Source organism: Sciurus carolinensis, chromosome 2 (genome assembly GCF_902686445.1).
Source record: "Sciurus carolinensis chromosome 2, mSciCar1.2, whole genome shotgun sequence".
NCBI lineage: Eukaryota > Metazoa > Chordata > Mammalia > Rodentia > Sciuridae > Sciurus > Sciurus carolinensis.
The window spans coordinates 104141406-104167803 of NC_062214.1; the positions used below are offsets into that span (position 1 = coordinate 104141406).

The window sequence follows — 26398 nt, forward strand, 5'->3', positions numbered from 1 at the left end:
TTGGTTCCGGAAAGAAACTCAGCTCCTCTAAGAGCGACGAGCAGACGAGGAGACGCTGGGAGTGACGCCTCTGAGCCGCGGAGGATTGTGGGAAGAGGTTGTCTCCAATTTCTCCTCCCCTCCCCCCCCTCCCGGCCAAGATGTCTGACATGGAGGATGATTTCATGTGCGATGATGAGGAAGACTACGACCTGGTGAGGCGCAGGGAACGGAATTCTGGGGCTGGAGATGGTGCCTGCCTTTCAGGAGGAGGCTGAGGAGGCTACAGCGTCTCCCTGTAAAGCATGTGTCCCTTTGAACCTCTCCGAGTGCAGTGACAGGACGGGTTTACCTCCTCCCCCTTCCCGCACCGGTCCTGGGCCCTGCTTCTCCAGCTTGGGGGAGGGGAGGGTGAAGGAGGCCGAGTAGGGGGTCCTGGGCTTTTACGCTCCAAGTCCAAACGCCTTCTTGGTTTACACGGACGTCCCTGGTCCGGCGCGTCCGGTTCTCGGTGCCTCCTACCTCCTTTACCGCGCGAGCCGCCTCGGGGACCGTGCAGCGGTCTAGGCCCTAGCTTTCCGCTTTGGGGCCCAGCATTCCGAGCCCTTCTTCACTCTTGAACTGAGCGGGTGCGAAATGCCAGAAGACCCTGAAAACTGGGGACTATACTATTCCTAGACCCGACCGCGAAACGCTGCTTGCGACTTTCCTGGAAACAGCTTAAATGTTTTTGTCCGGGGTCAGTTTTGGTCAAAGGTAGGGGTAGAGTGGAGAGTTCAGAGCAAGGATAAGCTGAAAAAAAAGTTGAACTACTTTTTCAGTTCTTGAAAGAGAAAGCTGGGGTAGGGGGTAGGTTTTGCTTGTTGTTGTTGTTGGGGCGTTTTTCTTAGAGGGGGAAAGGGAAATTAAACCACGGGCCTTTTCCTTCATTTAAGAAATTTCCCAGTATTCAACGTTTAAAACGTAAACAGCATAGAAATAAACGAATTTATCTAGTTCAGTGGTGATTTTTTTAAAGATTCAAGGTTTAATTTATTGATGGATTTACAGGTTTTTAAAAAATTACCAACGTTTCAGGTTCATATTCAAAAACAAATGTATGGAAACTAAGAAAAATTATCATGACTAAGAATTAGCATCAGCTTTATTTGGGGGCGTTTTGTTTGGTTCTTGTTTTGAGAGCGGGGTTTGTTTTGTTGTTGCAGTGCTGGGGATTGAACCCCACAATTGGCAAGTGCTCTACCACTGAGCTACATCCACATCCCCGACCCTGGTTTTTTTATATTATGATGATGGCGCATTATGGTAAAGTTGTGAAGTAGGTGATTTGGGAAGTCTGGCTCATCTTTTTAAGTGTCAGAGATTCTCAAGATATTTTTTTTTTTTTTTTTTTTTTAGTTTATATATAAAACTTATTTGTATACAGGAATCTAGAAGTCATTTCCAGTTAGTCTTTGCATTTTAGAAGAAGGTACATTTTGCAAAAGGGAGAAGGATATGCTTGCTATTTCTTGAAAGCCATAGTGGTGATTTTGATAATTATTGAAGTTAATTGAAGGATATTGCTAATAGTTATGGTTTATGCCTGACAGGTTTGCAAGACCAGCGGTAGGCAGTGCCTTCAGTTCTTTACGAATGTAACTTGTGGTATCTATGTATTTTTATTACATGTTTATTCATATTACAGGTGTTAAAGTGTTGTTTAAATGCGTTTATATTTTTAGTTGATGTTTTTAAATATTTCTACTCATCTTTCCGAAGTAATAATATTTAAATACACTACTTGTTAGCCTAAGATTAACTTAAAGATGATCATTGAAAATGGAAGGTTGCAGCGATGAGAACCTTATCATCCCATGAAGTGCTTGATTAATTTTTGCAAGATTTTAAATTAAACATGTAATGTTTGAACTGTTTGCCCAACCTTTAAGGGCCTAGTCTACATGAACAGTAGAATAAGGTTGAATGTGTAATTGTTTTAACTTTTTTTAAAATTTTCTTTTAAAAAACAAAACTACATAATTAAATGAAATTTGGGGGTCTTTCTTTTCCAGCATTCTGTTAAATAACTCCTCTTCTTCACCCATCTCTGATGTAGATACCATTCTAGATCCCCAATCATGTCAAATAGAAGTTGTTACACTTTGTCTACTAACAGTTAAAACTTTGGTTACATTATTTTACCTAGGTCCTTTTTCTATTTCTTCATATTCATAAATCCTGCAGAATTGATTTGCTGCCTTAGGAAGATTTCTTTTTTTAAAAAAAGGTATTGTTTGTTGGAAAATTGGTTATCATTTCATTTTAGTTAAAATATTAACTAGTGCTATGCATTTCTGACAGCTCATTGATTGATGCTCATCATATCTTTATAGGCTATTCATTGATACATTTTAACATCTGAAATCACTTTTTGTTCTTGCCCAGTGGAACAGAAATAGGTGATTAACCTGAAAAATTTAAAGTTCAGTTTCTGTACTGTTTTATCCAAGAAAGTAAATAATTTGTGCCCAAGGTCTGAAAGAAAAGAGAAAAAATTAAAAGAAAGTCAATATACTTTACCTCTTATTTTTAAGATGTTTGGTTTTTATTACAGGCAGAAGCAGGCATTTTCTAAGGATAATAATCCGTATAGTAGTAAAGGAGACACAGGATATAGTACTAGTAGATACCTTTTAATCTAGTATAAGTGTTATAGATTTATGGGTTATTTGCTGATCTCATAATACTAATAACAGTGCTGTTTATTAAGTTGATAAGGCAGTTTATAGGTTATTTGCTATAATTGTTCAGCCATTGTAGCATGAAGTAACTTAGTACTTCTAATATTTTTAGAAAAGATTTAAGACAGACTGACTTTATACCAAAAATATTTTTTAGTAAGTTCTTCTATATAGGTAGCATGTTATATATTTGAATATAATTGAATTAAAAGGAAATCACTGTCTAAAACAATAGAATAATTCCACTTGGTATATATATTACCAAACTGTGAGCCTCATTATATTCCCCTAGTCTAGTTTTTAGTTGGAATTAGTGAATGAATATTTATTAGTGTTATTTTTCTTTTCTAATTAGTTATACATAACAGTAGAATGTACTTTGACACATCATGCATAAATGGAGTATAACTTCTTCTGCTTGTGCATGATGTAGAATGACACTGGTCATGTAGTCATATATGCACGTAGGGTAATAATGTCCAATTCATTCTACTGTCCTTCCTTCCCTATCCCTCCTCCCCTCCCTTCACTCCTCTCTGCCTATTCCAAAGTACCTCTATTCTTCCCTAGCCCCCACCTTATTGTGATTAGTGAATGAATATTTATTAGTATTACCCTTCTTGTCTTTTTTTTTTTTTTTTTTTTTAGTTGTAGATAATACCTTTATTTTGTCTATATTTTATGTGGTGCTAAGGATTGAACCTAGTGCCTCACACATGCTAGGCAAGCACTGTACCACTGAACTACAACCCCAGCCCATTTTTCTTGTCTTAACATATGACAATTGTAATATCCTAAAGTTTTGCTTTTATCCACTTTTTTGAGGGGAGAAGTGTGGAGATGAGTCTTAGCTACAGGGTATCTTACAGAATTTCTTACTTATCTCCATTTTAATAAAATCAGAGAAGCGAAGGGTCCGTCACCAGAGCTGTACACGCAGTGCACACATATCCACTGTACCTTTTGAATTTTTAAAATATTGAAGACCTGATAATGTAATCATTACTGTCCCAATTTTGTTATATTGGGGGAAAATATAGAAAATGTCTAGAAGAAATTATTTGTGATTTTAATTTTTAAAAATTGTTTTTTATTGCAAACATTCACAGCTTCTTAAAAACATTCACAGCAAACTATAGTACTTTTATTTCTGGGAGTAGGGTAGATAGCAGGGAGCAAATGATGAATAAAATTGTTACTTTGGGGAGTAGGAATATAGCTTAGTGGTAGGGCACTTGCCTAGCAATGTACTCAATCCTGGGTTTAATCCCTAGCACCACACATGCACACAAACATTATTTGGTCTTCGGAGACTAAGCAGTGATTCTGTCATTGCTCAAAATTGTTTTAGAGTTCCTCTTAGAAAATTGTCTTCAGAGCCTTCAACATGTTTAGCTTTTTAAAATAGGTAATACATAATAAGCATGATTCAAAACCAGAAATAAATACATTAAAATTTCCTTTCTATTTGTGTTCCTCTCCTACTGCCCAGTTCCCATCCCCCACCCACCCAACCAAATATATATCCTTATCTGCCTCCTCTTTTTAAAGCCCAGGTATAGAATATTTTAGTTCTATACAATGCATTAATTTACATATATATTTATATTATATATATATTTCTGAGATTTTTCCCCTAAGTATACAAAGAGCTTCCTCTTTTCTACAGCTTTCTTTTATAGATTGCATGGTATACTATATTTTGTTGACAGAAACACCTGTCTGATGAAGTTTCCTTGCAAATTTCAGAAGTATTACTATAGTCCATGTATTTATTATTGTAAAAAATTTTACTGCCTTGGGGTCGGGGGTAAAGGGAATTAAACCCAGGGGAGCTTTACTACTAAGCTACATCCCCAGCCCTTTTTATTTTTTATTTTGAGACAGGGTCTCACTAAGTTGGTTAGAGCCTCCCCAAGTTGCTGAGGCTGACCTGGAACTTGCCATCCTCCTGCCTCAGCCTACTGAGTTGCTGGGATTACAGACATTTGCCATCATATCCAGCATTATTTTACTGCCTTTTAAAGCTACTACTTCAAAGAAAAATATTGATTTGGAATATAAGTTTTGGTGAATTTTTTAAAAGGTCTGTTGCTTTACCTCATTGGTATATCTTATATAGTGAAATTAGAAGTTTTCAAACAAAGATAGCTAAAATAAATGGGAGACACCTTTTATATGCCAAGAACAAAATAAAATGCTTCTAAATATATGTAAAAAAGTTAATAAATTTAAGATTTTTCACAATAACTTAAATCTCCAACAAATCTGTAAGCTATAAAGTGTATTTTAGAATATACAGTATTCTAAAATGAATGCACATACCTCGGTGGGAATTAGAAACTTCCCACAGGGTTCAATCCCAAAACTGACAGAAGAGAAACTAAACCATCAAGGGTGAGTGACATTCTTAAATTTGCAGGACAAATTAGTGGGAGAGTCAGGTCTAATGATTTTTATGATGTCTCTCCTTGAAAATTTTGATTTGACAGCTGAAAGTTTGGGACAAATAAAAGAACATCCCAATGTACATCATAGAACTTTAGTGAAATTTTTTAAAGTTTACATAATTTTACAAATAGCTAAACCACAAATAGCTACTGAGGATGTGTATTATATATGATATTTAAGGATAATGAGGCATTCCCCAGACATCTCAGTGTACCTACCATTTGGTACAGCTGCCTAGATATGATCAAGTCTCAGAAAGCATTATTAATGAGTCTTGTTTTCCTAAAGTACATTTCTTAGGTCCTGTATTGGCAGCAGACACAAGAGTAAGTTAAAAGTAGATGAATTATGGAAGCAGGAACTACATTCCAGAATGTAGTCAAAATTTACCGTAGCTATTATGTTATTATTTTGGAATAATCACTCTCTTTTCATATTATTTAATTTTGCAATATCCCAAGTTCTGGGAATGTAAAAGATGAGTGTGAAAATTCCTGCTTTTACGACGTTCACAATTGGAGCCAGGTGCAGTAGCCCATGTCCTAGCCACTCAGAAGACTGAGGTAGGAAAATCAGAGTTCAAGGCCAACCTCAGCAACTTAGCAAAATCCTATCTCAAAATAAAAAATTAAAAGGGGCTGGAGATGTAGCTCAGTGTCAAAGCACCTCTGGGTTCAGACCCCAGCATCCCTTCCCGCCCCCCACAACAAGAGAAGTTCACAGATGAAAACTGTGGAGAGGCGGGTGGGAATAACATATACACAAAAGTTCTGTTAGTTACATGTCATGTAACTGCATAACCGTAGACAAACTGATTTTGCCGAGAAGAATTGAGGAATCACAAAGGTAAGCATTGATGAATACGTTTCCCAGAACTAGGCTGGGGAGCACTATAGGAGAAAAGCACAAATGTTTAAAGGTGGGGAGGTGATTTAGAATTCCTAGCAAAAATAATAGTTTATGCTAAAGACTTTAAATTTTGTGGCATATTTGGGGAAAGAGGAATAGATTTGAACAGTATGTATGGGGCAGAGATGGCTTTGGGGAAATGTTGGGACATGATTTATTGAATAAGTAGGTTGAAACTATTATTGAACTTTAAGGTTTTTAAATTCCTTTTATAGCGTTCATGTGTTTGTTTATTTTACATAAATTGCTTAATTCTTTTTTTTAAAGCACTCTGCTTATATTGGTTAAAATTTCAGTTTGTTTTCTATTAAAAAATTTTAAACTTGCAAATTGGAATCTCAGTCAACATAAGTGTGATTTAGTTTAACAATTTATTAATATATCTCTTATATTCCCTATTCTGATTAATGGCACCTTTTGATACTAAGCCATTGATGGTTATTATTGATAACTTTATTTTCCTTTATCCTGTGCCCATGTGGTCTCTATTTTTATTCTATTCATATTCTCTTTCTTTCTCTCTCTCTCTCTCTCTCTCTCTCTCTCTCTCTCTCTTTCTCTCTCTCTCTCTTCTCTCTCTCTTTTTGTACCAGGGATTGAACTCAAGGGCACTTAACTAGTGAGCCACATCCCCAGCCCTTTTTACTTTTTTATTTTGAGAAAGAGTATCTCTAAGTTGTTAGATCCTCACTAAGTTGCTGAGACTAACTTTGAACTGGATCCTCCAGCCACGACCTCCCCAGTTGCTGGGATTACAGGCATGTGCCACTACACCCAGCATTCTCTTTCTTTTCTCCTCATTCTACTACTTGGGATCAAACTTCTGTCATGTCTTGTCCAGACAGTTGTGTGAGTAGCCAACAGGGCTACTCTTTGCTACCAGAATGCTCTTCTTAAAATACAAATCTGATTATTTCTTTATAAAATCTTTTAGTAGCTCTTCTTTGGATCTAAACTCTTTGCTAGATTTCTGTTGTCCTGTTCCTCTGTCCAATACCAATTCATCTCTCCTCAGCCCTTTGCATACATCCTATGTTTTAGCCCAAACTATTCATGATTCTTCCAAATGTGTATAGTTTTTAAGCTTACTTACCTTTGCACCTTTTAATTATTTTATTTTAGCTGGCAAATTATTTCTCACTGCTGGCACTTTTATACTTGACTCAGGTATCTTTTCCTTCCTCCAGCTCTAGAATAGTTAATACTCCTTTTTTGAGATGTCACTGAACCTAGTATTTGTCTGTTACTATTTCTATTGTGTTATAATTCAGTTTCATTTGCATATCTCTTAAATAAACCCTGAGTTCCTTGAAGGGAAGGACTTAATTTGCATTTGTGTGTACTAAATTGCTGGCATATACAGTCATGTGCCACATTATGACATTTGGATCAATGATGAACGATAGATATTATTGGGGGCCATATGATTATATCCCTTAGCAATGTAGTAGTTTTCTTAGTATAAGTACACTCTAGTTCACACAATGAGGAATTCCTCTAATGACTCATTTCTCAGAATATGTTCCCATTGTTAAGTGAAGCATGACTGTATTAAAGGTCATGATTGTTAAATATAAACAATAAAAGCATCTGAACAATATAGTGTTCTTCTAAAGACTTTAAATTGTCGGTTTAAAAAATCAGGCCTATGTAATAACTGAAGAATAGTTTTGCTTTCATGAATAGCTTGAAGAGATGATTTGACTCACTGAGCTGCAGTTGACAGGTTAGTGATGTGATGATGACTGGTTCAAACCATATGAACATGGTATTAAAGATCATAAGGGGCTGCCTATTCTATAACCATATATGACAAACAAAGAATATATCCATAAAATGTTGAAGACTGGGTGAAGTCTATTGTCAGTCATGATTTTTCTGGAGTTACACAGTGTAGAATTTAGAGATTGCACTAATCTGAAATCAGTCAGGTTCCAGAAGTTGGAGGTAACCAGTCTTGTACTATAATTATTATTTGGTGAAATGGTATGCCTTGACTCCATGTACAAATAGAGAAACAACATGTATCCCATTTGTATACAATAATAATAATTAAAAAAAAAAAAAAGGCACCATATGAGCCATGGCGGGAAATTTAAAGGATTTTGTTTTCAACAATGTTGTAGTTGGTTCAGTAACTTATAGATAATTGAAATTAATCCCCTTCAATTCATAAAATATTTTCAGTTTCCTCTTTGCAGGGGAACTCCATATTCCAGTCCTGCTGTTATATGTAACTTTCAACTTCTGCCTCCCTCTTGTGTCCTGGCCTACTTGTTTTTTCTAATATGCACAAGGAAATAATTATCCTCCAGAGGGCGCACATTACAAAGCTACTTTTGATTATTGAAAAATTCATCCCATGTTCATGATATATTTTGAACTTTCTAAACAAGTACTACACTCAATATACCTTTCTGCACTCCTCTGCCGTTCTAAGGCTTTACAGAATTTTCCATAAATCTCTCATGAAGAAATTAACTGTATTCAGATTTTAAAATAACTTAATATTTTTCTTGTCTTTTTTTAAGTAATACTTAATCTTTCACTGTACTATTTTTAATTTAACATAAACTTGCTGCTCATGGCTGAGGAGGAAATAATCTTTATCTTGTGACTTCCTAAAATAATAATTTTCATTGTACTAATGTATGTTTATTTTGTAGTTCTCATTATTAGATTGAATACCTTGAAATTACTTAAAACTTATTTATACTTCACATGATGTTCATTTTGTTTTCCATTCTGCCTTATTATTTTTCACTGAGGATCGAATTTATATGATGGAAAAAAATTCATAAGTTAAATTACATTAATAGAAATAATTTGTAACATGAATGCACATAAAACAAATATTATAATTTTTTTAATGTCAATTATATTTGGCATTAGACTACTCTACCATATATAGATTACCATCCTACCTAGATAGGATATGTTAGAACAATGAAATTTAGACTTAAGAGAGTTGAAAAAAATTAGATTTCTAAAGCAAAGATTAATAATTAGAACTAATTTACATTAGATTTTTGTCAGGTTGAAATAGGGGGTCATTGATGCATATTCTTTGCATTCTACTTTTGTGTTGATTCTATGGAAATTGTAGTTTTGATCTGAAAGGAAGAATTCTGTTTTACTATTTATTTGATTCCTCCCCCATTTAAAAATATTGGTTAAATATCAGTGTCATTTTATTTATGTTCAAGGTAGTTTTCTTTTTGTGTGAATATATGAAATTTCCTATTCTAACAGTATTCACTTTTTACAGTGCAATGTGTGTGTTCCTTTTTTTCCCCCTAATTCATTTAACTATTTCTTTCTTACCACACAGGAATACTCTGAAGATAGTAACTCTGAGCCAAATGTGGATTTGGAAAATCAGTACTATAATTCCAAAGCGTTAAAAGAAGATGATCCAAAAGCAGCATTAAGCAGCTTTCAAAAGGTTTATATTTTTTTCCAGTCAACTCTATCTCTTCAAGTTTGATATGTTAGACCAAACTAAGTCCAAAGTGATTTTATCTCAGAAATCTGTTTTGAATATTTGGTGATAATCCTTAAGATAAGTTTGTGTGAGGGAGTATATCTTTCAAAAGGGCCTGCCCTATTGTTTTTCCCAATCAAGCTGCCTCTGAAGCAGAGTTATTGTCCCGAAAAGCACACTAGCATACTGGCAGAAGGAGAACCAACTTGATGGTCCTTAGGTGTTATCACTAAAATCTTGTTCTTTTTGGAGACAGATCATATTGTTTTCTTGACTTTATAGAACACTTTTGGGTCACTCTTATCAAAGGTTATTCAGGAGAAATATTCTAGGCCCATATAATCAAGTAGTAGTTCTTAATTTTTTGACCAAAGAACTTCAAAATAAGCACATTATACATAAAAAGCATCTTAAGATTTATCTCTATTATAAGCCTTTTAAAAATGACATTGAGGAAAGGTGGAATTCTTGGGGAAATGTTCGTAAGTATGATGTAAAATAAATTCCAAACTTAGTGGTTGTCATTTTAAAATAATGTGTTAATATTAAGTTAAACTAAACTTCCTTCCCTTTTTTAGGTTTTGGAACTTGAAGGTGAAAAAGGAGAATGGGGATTTAAAGCACTGAAACAAATGATTAAGATTAACTTCAAGTTGGTAAGAATTGTTTTGAGGAGAATTAAACTAATAATGAGTGAATTCTGCAGGTGAAAACCTCATTGTGACAAAATGCCATTTTATCTACTTCTCTAAAATGGTTCTATGACATTACCATATTTAGTCTGCTTGGAAGTTTATAATACTAATATTCATTAAAAAAAATTCTGCATAGGATACAAAAACTTACCTTTTAGGTAGCAACCACATTTGCTACATTTTTTTATAGAGTGACTTTTCCACAAAATATTATTTTGGAAGTTTATCTTGGAGCTTTAAAATCCTTCCACTGACTAAGACCAAAACCATTAGTGTTGTGCCTACCACCTTTTTCTGTCTTTCAATCCACAAATAATCCATTGGTAAATCCAGGTGATTTCATATATCTTCAGAATATATCCAGTGTCTAACTGCTCTTTACTGTTTCTACCTTCTTTGCTCTGGTCCAAAGATAGCATCATCATTCACCTAGATTATTGCAGTAGCCTCTTGTCTCCTTACTTCCCATTCTTAGTCTGCTATAGTCTGTTTTTTACAAGTTGACTGCGTGATTCTTTTAAAATGTAAATCAGATTATGTCATTCCTTCGCTCCTAATTTTTTAATGTTACCCCATCTCCTCAATGAAATCCAAAGTCATTAACATGGCCTACAAGACATTATAAATACTGTCTTTCTGGTCTTGTTTTCTTTTCACTCCCTTACTAACCTTGCTGTTTCTCAAGTCATCCTAAGCCTACTCCTGTAAAGGCTTGCTCTTGCTGTTTCCTCTGCATCAGAGATTCCTAGATAACCACTGGCTTTTTGTTTGATTCAAGTCTCTGTTCAAACGGTACCACACATCAGGATGGCCTTCCCCTGACTACCTGATATAAACGCATTTTCCCCCTCATCACTTAATTACCCTGCTGTTTTTCTCCTTTGTAATTTACTTATTTATTAACTCTCTCTGCACCTTTCTCCCCCAGTAAGTTGTAAGTTCCATGAGAGTAGGACTTTATTTTATTCACAGTCATATTCCTAGCAACTGTGATAGTGGCTGGCATTTAGTATATACTCAGAATTTTTGTTGAATGAACTCAAAAATAAACTGGTATTGCCATGACATACCTTTATAGAATGCCAAACCTCAAATTTCTTTAAACTGACCAAACAAAATTCAAGAGTACAGGGTAGAAATGGGGCGGCGGGGGAGAAGTTTGGAGATGAGTACTGGGTGTAGACATGAATCTTAGATTGCTAAGGGTAGAAAAACTTTTAAGAGAAAGATAGCAGAGTTCAGGATAGCAGAGGGGCAAGCACCTGGAAGATACAGGAGCGTGGAAAGTAGAAAGATAACTGGTAATCTGCGACTTTCCACTATTTATGTCCTATAACCTTCTCTCTCATTAGCTTCTCTCTCCCATCTGAAATTGAGCTTTCTGATTAGTACTATAATTTATCCAGTTAACTTCTGCTATTCTTACGTTTCCTGTTTTAACATATTCTTAGTCTGGTATATAGACTACCCCCTTTAATGGGGATGGCCCTCCATAGCATCTTCTACAAAAACTATCCGTAAAATGTTTTAGCTCATCTCTTACCCCCAAATATCAGGACTATTCAAAATATGTTAAAATGTTATTAAGTTTTTTGTATGTTATATTTAAATCTAGTTGAAGAAGGAAAAGCATCTACATTGCATTTGCCCTTTCAATTTCTGCTCTAGCATTCTCAAAGCATTTTTATGTTGCACAAAGCTACTGTGCTTTCTTGCCATTTACTGATTTTGAAAATATTAAATATTTTCTATATTGAAATTAATAACTTTGAAGACTATGGAAGCAGCCCTAAGTGTCTTAGGAGGAAGAGATTTTTTGATTAAACAATTATAGTGCCTTAAGAGCTAAGTGTTCAACTCTTAAGTTTCTATGATTTGAGATATTATCAAAAGTTCCTGTAAAAATCTGCTCTTAACATACCAGAAGTACTGTAGTTTTTAGTCCTTTTAAACTGAACGCTTCCCTTTAGACTTGGTTTGTTAGCTTTCTGTCATGTGATAAAATACCTGAGAAAATCACCTTAAAAGGAGGTAAGATTTATTTTAGCTCATAATTTCAGAGGTTTCAATTCATAGTCAGTTGACTTTGTTGCTTTTCAGCCTGTGGTAAGGCAGAACTTCATGGTGGAAGTGTGTGGAGAAGCAAAGCTGCTTACCTCGAAGCAGCCAAAAAGCTTAGAGAAAGGAAGCATCTGGGGCCCCAATATCCCCTTCAAGACCACACACACCCCTGCCTTCCTTCCACTAGGTTTGATCTCCCAAAAGTTTCCAGTAGTGCCACCAACTGTTAACGAAGCCTTTAACACTTGAGGCTTTGGGGAACATTTAAGATGCAAACCATAATGCTTGGGTTTTGCCATTTTACCATGAAGGAAGTAAAGGAAAGGGTTATTCGAACTTTGTTATTTTGTCTGTCTATCTTTTATTTATTCTAACAGCATCTGAATAAGCTGTGGTTCACAAGTGGTGTTTCTAGCTTCCATCCTTTCTCCCTAGTTTTCTAGTTAGATTCAAAGCAGAGATTACATTGCTGTATAATTTAGACAGTAAAAAGTTGGAAGGTTCATTATCAATTACTTTGTGTATTCACCATGCCTATAAGATCAGTTTACTTAATCTTCTCTTAATCTTCAATTACAATAACTTAATTTTCAAAAAATGAGCTTTAGAGTTATAGCATAAGGAGATTAATTCAAAATGTGCTTTTTTTGCTATAATACTGTTTTAATACCAATATATTATATCAAAGTTGGGATAGCCTTATTTCTCTGATCTGTCTTTTCTATATATTGTTCTAAAGGGATTTTTGCACATCACCAATAGGATGTTACCTGTTACTTATTCCCACGTGAAACTTGCATATCTAGAGACAAAAAATAGTTTAATATATATAGGTATCATCGTTTATTCCTCACCCTAATAAACACATGTTCAATTAGTCAAGGAAATAAACACTTATATCTGCCAATGCTCCATCTCCCCAATTAAAAGAATAGAAGTAGAAATTATTAAAATATGGAATTAATGACAGTTGGAGATTGTGGAGGCTGGATGCAAATTATAAGGTTAGACTCATGAAATGACTGAGTAAATCTCCCATCCAATATTTAGCTGCTGAACATTTCACTAGCACTCCATTTTTTCTTCAGATCTTTCATGCTTCTTGAAATAACCCACAGAAGAATAAATAGACATGCAAAGAATAGCAACATTAACTATGTCTGCTATTGAGTTGGAGCCTTAGTTAGGAGGACTTATTTGACATGAAACGAGTACTGTGGCTTGAAATTCTTTTACTTTATATTTTTATGTAGAGCTGGCTAACTAGGGAGAAAAAGCACATATGACTCTTGTTAGAGAACTTCCTAAAAAAGGGTTAAATCTTCAGGGTAAGATATATGTGCCCTACAATGAGGAATAATATCTGAAATTTGGAAAATGAAAAAGTTATATTTGTCTTGTATGCTGTCTGGATAAATTTCATTTGTATGTCTGAGTAATATAGTCATTTGAGTAAATTTTAAGATAAAATAGCTATAGCATTCTGGCCATTATATGTGGTCCCTCTTTTAAAAGTGTATTATATGGGCTGGGTTGTAGCTCAGTGGTAGAGCACTTGCCTAGCACGTGTGAGGCACTGAGTTCGATTCTCAGCACAATAGATAGATAGATAGATAGATAGATAGATAGATAGATAGATAGATAAATGTCCATTGACAACTAAATTTTTTTAAAGGTATATTATGAATTATATGAAGTGTATTTCAATTAGGCATAGCATATACTGTATCTTAATCATGTGTACATGTTTTAGTACATAAATATGTGTCTAATACATTTATCTTCCCTCACAGACAAACTTTCCAGAAATGATGAATAGATATAAACAACTATTGACCTATATTCGGAGTGCAGTCACAAGAAATTATTCTGAAAAATCCATTAATTCTATACTTGATTATATCTCCACTTCTAAACAGGTTAGACTCAATTTTTTCCTCTTGGTACTATCATTGTGTTTATTATTTATAGTAAGAGCTTTGTTCTTTATAGAAGAAAAGGCCTAGAGATTACGTCAAAGCAATTATGCCAGTTATTAGTATACTTCAAAAAAAAGTACTATTTTCTTGATAAGAGTACTAATTACGTTAACACTAAAAGGTATTGACTCCCACTTAATCTCTTTAAATATTATCTTCAGGTACAAAAATAATCTGTAAACAACTTTTGCAGATTTATATTTAGACTCCCGTACAGTTACTATCATGGTTCTTACATTTCCTTCTGCTTTATTTTGTTTTCTCTAGAGCTAAGAGCTCAAGCCCAGGGCCTTGCACATATTGGGCAAGTAACTCTACCACTGAGCTACCCAGCCCTCATGGTTTCTTCTAACAAACTATTGCTGCCTTAGCTAACCTTTGGGAAGCATTTAATACAGATTGTATGTGCAGACTTGATTAGCATTCTGGCCATTATATGTGGTCCCTCTTTTAAAAGTGTATTATATGGGCTGGGTTGTAGCTCAGTGGTAGAGCACTTGCCTAGCACGTGTGAGGCACTGGGTTCAATTCTCGGCACAATAGATAGATAGATAGATAGATAGATAAGATAATAAGGTCCTTGTGAAGAGCCTTTTCTTATATCAGTTATTGCTTAGTAGGTGATATGAACCTTTTCTCATATCAATTATTGCTCAGTAGGTGCTCAAAAATAAATGCTTCTCCAAAGGATGGGTGACTGATAGTTAATGAAAGAAAAGGCTGATGAAAAAAATGGAAAAAAAAAAAGTGGGTGTTGGGAGCGATAGTACTTTCATTATTCTAGATTTTGGTTGTTAAGAAAAGCAGTGACTTTGTGTGTGTGTGTGTGTGTTTTGGTTTTTTTTGTTTTTTTGTTTTTTTTTTTAAGAACAATTTTGTTTCATTTATTTTTATGTGGTGCTGCTGAGGATTGAACCCAGAATCTCGCATGTGCTAGGCACGCACTCTGCCACTGAGTTACAGCCCCAGTCCTTGTTCATGTACTTTTAAGCAATATAATCTTAAGTTTTAGCTTTCTTTGATATTTGAATACAAGATGTATTCACTATATCATTTGTATTTCATAGAACATTTGATACTTTTGTTTTTAGAAAAAAAAGTAATCTCAGAATCAGTTTCCTGTCTTTGCTATTACATGTCATTTTTATTTCTTGAGTTAGTTTATTTCTCTTTTTCATGTTTAAAATGTGATGGGAGTAGAAAAGGCAAATTTGTGTTTTGTTGAAACATTAGCACTTAATGGTGCTAAATCTGGAATTAAGTTATATATCAAGAGCCTTTTCTTAAGTGGAAAAGTGTTTTCCAAGTCTTATACAAACAAGTGTCATCAAAACATTCTTGGTACACTATTTATGCCAAGTTTTGGGGGGAGGGAAATTAAGTGCTTTTAAAAATTGAAAATCATGTGCTTCTGTCTGCTATTATACATAAGCTTTTTTGCCTTTTGAAAATAAGAAATGGGTAAGTGGCACTCTGGTTTATTCCATATTCCAATAGTAGTCATGAAAAAATAGCCTTTCCTGAACCTGTCAAACTTGCCAGTTCTCATAGAGGTCCTCTTTCTCTTGATCCTGCTAAGTAGAGATTGTTCAAACAAAGGTAGAGCCCAAAGTAGAACAAGAAGGTGAGCAGAGGAGCTTATGATAAAAAACAAAAAGTGATTTTCATGAAAACAAATTACACTCAGATTGGTGAATTAGTGAATTGGTGGTGATCAGACACAGCTAAATTATACTAAACTTTCTTTCCACCTAGCTCCAAGGTTTACCAGTGACTTAGAAGCTATGCAGTTCAGTTAGTTAATCAGATACATTTTAAGAGAAGAATTCTGAGGGAAGGAGCTTATTCTTTGTTAACCTAGCAGCTTGCTTAGTGTTTGCCATATAGAATATATCAAATAAGGGTTGAGTGAATAAAATGCACACTACTAATAACAGTGCAGCACATCATTTACTTATGTTAATATAAAATGAGTTATTAGATTGGGAAAGAGACCTATACTGTTATAGCATCAGAGCTTATAGCAATAGAGTTTATATAGTAAAATGTTTTCTTGGTGTTATAAAACAAACATAAAAACAGATCAAGGCACTTATCTTTTTATAAGTTTGGTCTGTGTTTTTTGGACTATAGAAGACATTTGGTAAGATACAAATAGTGTATCTTATGTGTATTAAAGTTCAAAGATGCACTTTTAGGTTGTTCAAATTAACTTTATTAACAGGTACAAATTTGCTGTTTACAATTATAGAATTCTGATTTTTTATGTCAGATGGATTTACTGCAGGAATTCTATGAAACAACACTGGAAGCTTTGAAAGATGCTAAGAATGATAGACTGTGGTTTAAAACAAACACAAAGGTAACAATTACAATTAGATTTCTTTTCTTTTGAAGAGTGGGTGGGTGTCCTTAATAATCTCTCCTAAAGCTATACATCTTTTCATGTTGAAATCTTTTTATTTAATAAGTTTACTTTTTTACAGCTTGGAAAATTATATTTAGAACGAGAGGAATATGGAAAACTTCAAAAGATTTTACGCCAGTTACATCAGTCATGCCAGGTAGCATTCCCTTATTTATTTTTAATGTTTCTTTCTTCATAATTAAAAGCATAACAAATAATTGTATTTAAAATATTGTTTAGGGATTTTTTGTTTAAGCATCATCCCAAAAATAAAATTGGGAAATAAGTTTTGAAATACTAATTTCAATTCTTAATCTTTGGTGGAATGAGGTATAGAAATCAGAAAACAAATAGGCCTGTTATAAAACTTAGTAAGAATAAGCCTTGAAAATTTGAGAAGCAATATGGTCAGGACAGCACATCTCTAAGTTTAACTGGGCTCCCATTTTATACTCCTTTTCTCTTCATCAAATAAGTCATTTTGAGATTAATTTATATTCTACATAGAAGTTCTGTTTCAAATATTTTTAGCTCTTCTGATACTGATACTATGTACTGTTATTTAAATATTACATAAGTCATTTCTGTGAATGGGGACTTTCAGGAAACTACTTTAATTATCTGCAGATATTTTAATAGTTTTGCATATCAGTCATTTATATATGTTTGTTATATACATCTTGTCTTCTAAGTTTAGTCTGATACATAGCTGTAGGTCCAAATTCATGTTAGATGAAAATGATAAGAGAAACCATTTCTGAATAGAGAAGAGTCTTTCGATATGTTTGTAAAGAATAGGGGGGGAATGTTGGAAATGTTGTGCTTGTCTTGTTTGTTTTGATTTGGTTTTTTGTTTTTGTTTTTAATTGCAGTACTGGAGGTTGAACCCAGGGCCTCTTGAATGTTAAGCCAAGTGCTCTACCACTGACTTATATCCCTAGCTCTTTGCTTGGTTTCTATAGGAACATAGCAGAAATGCTGTCTGGATTATAAATAGCATTATAATACTTTGTATTTGATGGAATTAATATTGAGTTAGATACATGATAATCTGGACATACACATTGTTTTGCATATCATGTCTGATTATGATTCATTAGTGAATTTTAAATGGAATTTTAAGTTGAAAGACCCAACAAGCAATAAATTCTGGCTTAGTGTATATTAATGTTTGATAACTCTTCAAGTTGAAAATATAAACATCAAACCAGGTCCAGTGGCACACACCTGTAATCACAGCTACTCAGGGGGCTGAGGCAGGGGAAATCATAAGATTGAGGCCAACCTGGGCAACTTGGTGATACCCCTGGCTCGATGAAAAATAAAAAGGGCTGAGATGTAGCTTAGTATTAAGGACCCCTCAATACTGGGTTTCAATCCCCAGTACCAAAAAATAAACAAAAAAAACAAATACCAAAGTATTCATACATACAAAAAACTTGTGATCACTTTTTACTTTTCCAGTAACTAGAAAGTAAAAAGGTTATGTTGATCCCTTTTGGCCATTAAAAGTCATTTTCTGAATATGGTACTTCTCCATTAAAATGTGTACTGCTTTTTTAACACAAAAATAGTATTATAAATGTCACACTCACTGACTGATTCAAATGAAAATGATTAGGTTGCCTGAATTCTATCTTGACTAAAGTAAAGTATTTGCTTTCCTAGACTGATGATGGAGAAGATGACCTGAAAAAAGGTACACAGTTATTAGAAATTTATGCTTTGGAAATTCAAATGTACACAGCACAGAAAAATAACAAAAAACTTAAAGCACTCTATGAACAGTCCCTTCACATCAAGTCTGCCATCCCTCATCCACTGATCATGGGAGTTATCAGAGGTAAGTTTGGTTTGGAGAAAGTGGGTGGTAACATGGGAAGATATTCAGGTGTCATTGCTTATGACTGAATGACTAAAGGTTTTTTCTGTTTTTCTGAAACTAAATGGCAAAATATTGAAGTCAATGAAATGGTCTAGTCTTAGAAATTAAGATAATTCTTTTCTTGTCAAAGTTTTAACAGTAAAGATTTTATTAGAAAACTCAGATTATCAGAAGTTCTTTTCCTGTGTTGTAATGATATAGAAAATTACATTCATCTGAGGATAAAGATTTGCAAATGATTGTTTGACTGATGTTTAATGAAGAGCTTGTTCTTTATAAAGCATATATCCTGGGGACAGTGCTAATCAGCTATAGAATTAAAAACTGAAAATCAATGAAATAGTTTTCATTTGATCTTTAAAATTGATTAATCTTGTTATTATAGAACTGCAAATGTTCTTTTTCCTCTTGTTTCATCCTTTACAGAATGTGGTGGTAAAATGCACTTGAGAGAAGGTGAATTTGAAAAGGCACACACTGATTTTTTCGAAGCCTTCAAGAATTATGATGAATCAGGAAGTCCCAGACGAACCACTTGCTTAAAATATTTGGTCTTAGCAAACATGCTAATGAAATCGGGTATAAATCCATTTGACTCACAGGAGGTGTGTGTACTTTGTTAGTTTCTCTTACCAGATATTTTTTTGTGGAAATAAATGGTATTCTCTCTTTGTATGTATACATAATTTATTTGTTTTGTTTTAACTTGTGTTTAGGCCAAGCCGTACAAAAATGATCCAGAAATTCTAGCAATGACGAATTTAGTAAGGTAAGATTTAATGTTTCAGTTAAGGTAAATTTCTTTACAATTCATAAAGGACAAAAAACTTCAGAATTCCATTAGTATTCAGCATTTTATTTTGTACTTTTATGTGAAATATACAAAGTTCATGAAACTTTTATCTTCCTTTTTTTTTTTAATTTTTATCTTCTGAAATCAATTGTGCTATTTCTGTCAGTTAGAAAATTTTATAAATTATCAGCTGTTTGGTTTTCTTGTTAGCCATGTTTGTGTGTGTGCTCATGCTTGCTGTTTTTCAGTGGAAAAGTAATTGTGGATATCTTAAAACGTTATTTCATAATGTATACCCCTGGCTACCTTAATCCAAACTAAAATTGTGTATTAATTCATGATGAGTTTTTCAGTAAGGAAAAACTACATAAACATACTTCCTTATTCATCTTTTTTCTTAATTACAAAATGAAAATATTTTTAAAGAATGTTCCATGGGTAATTTTCTGAGGTGGAGGTTAAGGAGGCAAAGGGGTCCTAGTGATAAGAAACCCAAGAATTTTTTGAGTACTTCTGTGGAGAGAAATAAATGATAATGGTTTGCCACTGAAGAACTTGCCATAATCAATTAATATTAAAGTTGTAGAAGACAAGACCAAACAAAAAGCCTAAAAGAACAGGTATGTTTTTGCAAAAGAAATCAGGTAGCAAGAGAAACTTTCCTCTGGGCCTGGAATAAATGGAACTGTAGGCTTCTGTGGACTTTCTTTGTAAAAAAAGGGATAAGAAACATACTGTTTCTTCAAGTCCTTTGTTTTAGGTTGTATCAAGCCTGAAAAAATATGGTTAGGGCAAGAGGGCAGGGTTTTTTAATATATACATTTAGATAATTTAGATAACAGCTGTTTCTTAGTAGTCTTTTTTCATTAAAAAATAACATAAGTTGTAAGTCATCTGTATATAAATTTTGTTTATGGAGAAGACAGTTTATTTCATCACATTAAGTTTGTAAAATGTTCCCATTTATTCTGTCTTCATTTAACTATGACTTCAAGTTTTTTGTTTTGTTTTTAAAAATTCTCAGTGTAGCCGTAACAAATAAGAATCAGATTTTTTCAAGGGAACTAAGAATGTCCGGGGGATAAAAACCCTAAATTGTCACATTAGAAATCAATTCCTTTATTGTTTGCTACTTTAGTCTATTTTAATATCTGTGTGGTGAATCAGGTTTAGGAGAGTTACGTATTTCAAGCAGTTTATTTCATCTACATTTAGCCACATAGTTAACTAAGAGCTGATTTTGTTAGAGATTAACTTCAAAATACTTTTAAAATATTTTGTTCATAACATTAAATTGCTAAACAGCTGCTTTATCTTTTAAATAGTAAGAAGTTTGCCATCGACTTTAATATTTTATATAAATTAGGTTGGTTAGATATAGTAAAATGAAATAAAGGACTGATTTTTTCAGAACTGTAAGAAGTATTGATTGTATTTATGTATTTGTTAATCTTACTCTATTCCAGTGAAGCCTCTGTGTTGGTAGATTTTTACCCAAACAAGTGACAAATAGTGTCCCACAATTTTGTACAAGATTTTTTTTAAATCTACTTAAGTAATGGAAAAATGTCTTATAGTTTAAAAATATATATGCAGATATAATTATTGTGTGCAAATGTTTTCACTATTTGAATATATCCTCCTATAATATATTTACAGTATTATATTGGGTAGGTAAGAAAGTAATGCTTCCTAATTTTATCTTCCTAGTCAGTTGCCAGCAGACTAGAGGAAAATAATTCCTGTTGAAGCACTTGAATCACCTGTCCCTAACATGAAGTTACATTGCGACCCAACAGATGGAAGCACAGCAGAGGGCGTGCAGAATGGTTGATGATATGTCTTACATATAAAGCACACAGTGGTGCCATATCCAGAAGGTTGGCTTCTTCCTTCTCAGCACCTTTAGCAATCCCCATAGTGCCTTACAGAATTATTTCAAGAGTAGATGCTAGATTCCTCAGAGAATTATGAACATAAATCAGCCTTTGACCTTCTGCAACAGGGGATTCCATCACTCTCTATTTTGTGTGTATGCTCATCTGGCACTAATTATCGCCACTGATATTTCTGCTGAATAGTTCAGTGGAACTTTTAAGGCTGGAGAGACTAGAGAATCACATTTTCCTTAAAGTTTTGGCAGTTGCTGGTAGCTTTCTAGAAGATAAAAATTAGGAAGCTGCATTTTCCAAATAACCTTGAGAGAAGGTATACTTTCTTATTTGGAAGATAAGCCAAACTCCACCCTTAGTGTGCATGAAACCTGATTTCTTTCATTAAGAACAATTAGGAATTAAATGCACAATTTAATTTGAAAATATCAAACATTAGTTATTAAATGTTTTATTGTCACCTTTAAACCAAACTCAGATTTTGAGATTACTGTAATTAGCTATGTATAAATAAGTACATAAACCCCAAAAGATTTATTTACTCTTGCCTTTAAAAAAAAAAAAATGAAATCATTAGAAAAAATATTTTGTGTGTGTCTGTGTCTGCATGTGTGTGCCCGCACATACGTGTGTGTGCTGGGGATTGAACTCAGGGCTTGCACGTGCTTAAGTATGCAATCTACCTCTGAGCTATATATTCCCAGCCCAGAAATTCAGTTATTTGCAGAAGGATATGAGTTTAATTCTGATTTGCGTGGTAGAATCAGTAACGTAATTTAGATTTTTCCATGTGAATTTGAGAAACAGGCTCTGGATTATCTGATTTAATACTTGATTTCTTCACATTTGACAAAATTACACCTTATTTTTTTCTATCAGTGCCTATCAGAATAATGACATCACTGAATTTGAAAAGATTCTGAAAACAAATCACAGCAACATCATGGATGATCCTTTCATAAGAGAACACATTGAAGGTATGTTCTTTCTGCTAACTGAATCCTGTTGCTTTCTTTGCTGCTATTAAATATTTCTTAATGGAATTAAGCTGTTATTGCAAAGTACAGAAATTTTTCTGAATGCTGTCATGGAACAGAGAACTCCTTAAAATTATAAAACTATAGTCAGGCACGGTGGCACATGCCTATAATCCCAGCAACTCAGGAGCCTAAGGCAGAAGGATTTTGAGATCGAGACCAACCTCAGCAACTTAGCAAGGCCTTAAGGACTTAGCAAGACCCTGTCTCAAAATGAAAAATAAAAAGGGCTGGGGATGTGGCTCAGTGGTTAAACGCCCCTGGGTTTAATCCCTGGTATCAAAATAAATAAATTAGCTGATTTTATAAGAATATAATCAGGTTCTTACATGATACCGTTTTGTTTGGAGTGGCTGTCACATTTAACTTTTTATTCTAATTAGGTACTGTTTCTTGTTTATTGATGCGTAGGTTCAAAGTTAATTTTTATGATTTATTTATCAAAAAGCTTTAAAAATATCCTGCTATAGCTAATCCTGAGATGCATTTACTATAAAAGGTAAGATAACATTGGGAAGTTTTCATACCATTAAGTGAATGAGATTTTTAATCAATTCCATTGAATTACCAAGAGCAAAAATCATCTGTTTGTTCTGGGGTCTCTTTTAGCTCCAGTGTACCCACCTGTATGGAGCTTTTGAGGACCTTTAAATGACTATTTGGAACAACTTATTTAAGTAGTTAAATTCCAGATGCATCAGGAAAATTTTTTTCTTTCTTTTATTCAGTAGACATTTTTTAGAAGTTCTTTCATGAACCTGGAATGGGACTGTGCTTTATAGATATAGAAAAATGTAGAAGCATTGTCCACGAACTCCAGACTAGTTTTAAAAAATTAAAAAGACAATTTTATGTGAAGAAACTAGGGGAAATTGTGAATGTCGTATATAAAATACAGTTTTTGAGAACTATACAAAACAAGGAACTTGGCAGGTATAAATCAGAACTTGTTGAAAGATTAGTTACTCTTGAGAAAATGATGGACAGAATGTGAAGGCAAGAGCATGTTTTAGAAGAGTAAGACATAAGCATAATAAGAAAGATGGGAACAAGAAATTATGGGAAAGGCAGCCTCTAAATATACTGTGCATCTATTGGATACATGTATTTTTAGATCTAAATACTTTATATCCTTGCAAAGCAGAATTCTGTGTTTTGAGAAGATATGTATTAATAAATATGATTTAGAAGCATATGATTCATAAAGATATACAAACAACTATGATTGTATTAATTTTTGTCTTTTCTTTCAGAGCTTTTACGAAACATCAGAACACAAGTGCTCATAAAATTAATTAAGCCTTACACAAGAATACATATTCCTTTTATTTCTAAGGTACTTATATTCATTGATTTTAATGATGTGTACAATTTGTACTTATAAATGTAGCGTATCTTCCTTTTAAAAGACTAATTCTAACTAGAATGTAACATTATATAGTGTTACATTTTTAAAATTAAACATAACTTGGAACTTTGATTTTAATGTGAATTGTGTTTTTGGGTTTTTTTTTGTCTTGTTTTGCTGGGGTTTTTTTTGCATAAAATTGATATCAGAAAAGACCTTTAACATTGTAGCAGATTACTTTCAACCTCAGAAAACTGTAGAAAAGGAATAGTAGCTGAAATATATCAAGACCAAACTCAACCACAATAAAATTGTAGTAGGAATATTCTTCAAAAGTTAAATTGTTATCAGACCTGTGTTTAAAGTGATAATGAATTTACAAATCTTCACTAATTTTCCTTCATGTTGTAGAAATGACTTTAAATCAAAATGATTATATAAAATCATGAAGTCTTCAAAAACGTTAATTAGTAGAATTATAATGAATCTTTTGTCTTAGGAGTTAAACATAGATGTAGCTGATGTGGAAAGCTTGCTGGTGCAGTGCATATTGGATAAGTAAGTACTTTGCATTTTTTTTTTATAATCACAAGGTGTTTGAAACTATCTTAATAATGGTGACAAAGGTAGCAGTAAAATTCTTGATTTTTCATAAAAAGCATTGTGGCTTCAATTTTCTATTAGAAGAGGGGTGTTTATGTGTATGATTTTTTTTGATAAATGAACATATTAAACATAATTTCTGAAAAAGTTCTAAATTGAAAGATTTTTCATTCAGCATATTATCTATGTATAGCAAAGAAATTATTTAATGAATAGTTTTTTTATATGCTTTAAGTATAAGATATATGGTACAAAACAGTTTCCATATACCTTAAAAGCAGTATGGTATTTAAAGCTTCACAAATAACAGTTTTATTTTGTAAATCTATGCCTAGTGATTCTTTTAAGTAAGACTGATGAAAGATAATCAAAATTCAGTTTCATTCTAGGTTTGAATGAGGCAATAAATATTATAACTAACACTAAATTTACTCAATATAGGCAGCAGGGTTTTTTGTTTTTAAGTGTTTTTTTGTGTGTGTGTGGGTTATTTTTGTTGTTGTTTGGTGATTTTTGTTGAGTCAGGCAAGTATGGGAATTGAACCCAGGGCCACTTTACCACTGAGCTACCTCCCCAACCCCTTTATTTTTTATTTTGAGACAGGGTCTTGCTTAGTTGCCGAGTCTTAGTTAGTTGCTTAGTTGCTTAGTCTTACAAACTTACTGAGGCTGACCTTGAACTTGGGATCCTCCTGCCTCAGCCTCCCCAGTTGCTGGGATTACAGGCGTGCACCACCACGCCTGACAGTTTTTTCTTTACAATATTGATATTGTGGCTATCTAATGAAATGTTAGTACAGGAACTTTTCTTAGTGAAAATGATTTGTAGACACATTTTCTTTCATTTATTTATTTATTTCCAGCACTATTCATGGCCGAATTGATCAAGTCAACCAACTCCTTGAACTGGATCATCAGAAGAGGGGTGGAGCACGATATACTGCACTAGATAAATGGACCAACCAACTAAATTCTCTCAACCAGGCTGTAGTCAGTAAACTGGCTTAACAGAGAACATGCTTTTACAGACATACTTAAGGCAACAGTGCAGAGATGTAATCCTTAAAAGAACTGGGAATGGCAAAACTACTGTCGGTTGATGTGTCCTGAAAATTATTGGAGTTATGGCAGAAGTGCTTTTTTGATCAACTGGTTTGTGTTTTGCTGCTGCATTTATCCCAAGAAAAACAGCTTTAATCTCCAGAAGAAAACCAAAATACCATGGGATTTATGCTGTATTGACATCTTGCCCTAAACATACAACATCATAGTAATTTGTCATGGGCAACATGACCAGAGAGAAGATTTTTGTCATGATTTTAAATACACTGACACGCTACTGTTGGTTAAATTTAAACATGTTTTACCTGCAGAAATTCTCTCACAAATAACCTGCAATAACTTGAAATGCATACCCTTTTGAACACTTCCTTTTCTCATGTATAAATGAAAATGTTTGCTGCATTTTGCAAAATGTCAATTCTCCAAAAATGTGTCCGTATATTTCTGTACCTGCAGTGTAGTAAAGGTTTAGATGAAACCCCATAATTATAGTGGCATACTGTCACTTAGGTTTCAAGCAGCAAAATAAACAGTGCAGCTCAGAAATTGTAGTTTGGTTCTTGATGTGTTTTTATTACATTTGGGGTTGTTGTTTTATTTTTTAGAGATTTCAAATTATTTTATCTTCAGTTAATGATTTAAAAACCTGGAGGCAAATAAGTTGGTTATTTGCTTTCAAGTTTTTAAAAGTGGTCTTATTGGTAAAGTAAGGAGAACTACTTTCTAACAAAACACTTGCATAGTATTTACTTTGATAGTGATGCTTTAAAGGAATACAATTCTTTTTTCTTTTTTTTTAAGAATGATATTCCTTTTTAAAAGAGTAAATTTTAATTCTCAGAATGTCACTTTAAACAAATATGCCAGAACATAGACAGCTAAATGAATGTTACCCTGCTTAGTGATCATGCTGGAAGGTTATTTTCTAATGCCAGCAATCTACCATTGCCCAAAACCTCATGGGTGTGCTCTTTTAGAATTGCATTCAAAGTTAATTTAAGTCATACATTGTTAACTTTATGATTATACATTGTTTAAAAAAAAAACAAAAAACAAAAAAAACAACTATTTCCAAGCCTGATTGTTTTTA

General features: G+C 33.5%; 1 protein-coding gene across 3 annotated transcripts; it reads left to right on the forward strand.

Moving 5' to 3' along the window:
• Positions 1–66: 66 nt before the first annotated feature.
• Positions 67–26398, forward strand: Cops2 (COP9 signalosome subunit 2). Of its 3 annotated transcripts, none has more exons than XM_047541367.1 (13): positions 67–194; positions 9394–9507; positions 10125–10202; positions 14096–14221; positions 16533–16643; positions 16768–16845; positions 18357–18531; positions 19000–19178; positions 19290–19342; positions 22138–22235; positions 23549–23631; positions 24143–24201; positions 25110–26398. In XM_047541367.1, exons 1-13 carry the CDS (start codon positions 141–143, stop codon positions 25252–25254), a joined length of 1353 nt encoding a protein of 450 aa, XP_047397323.1. In that variant the 5' UTR covers positions 67–140; the 3' UTR covers positions 25255–26398. The 3 variants fall into 3 exon arrangements, with proteins under 3 accessions (XP_047397323.1, XP_047397324.1, XP_047397326.1); XM_047541368.1 differs by having other exon boundaries at positions 16554–16643; XM_047541370.1 differs by lacking the exons at positions 23549–23631; positions 24143–24201.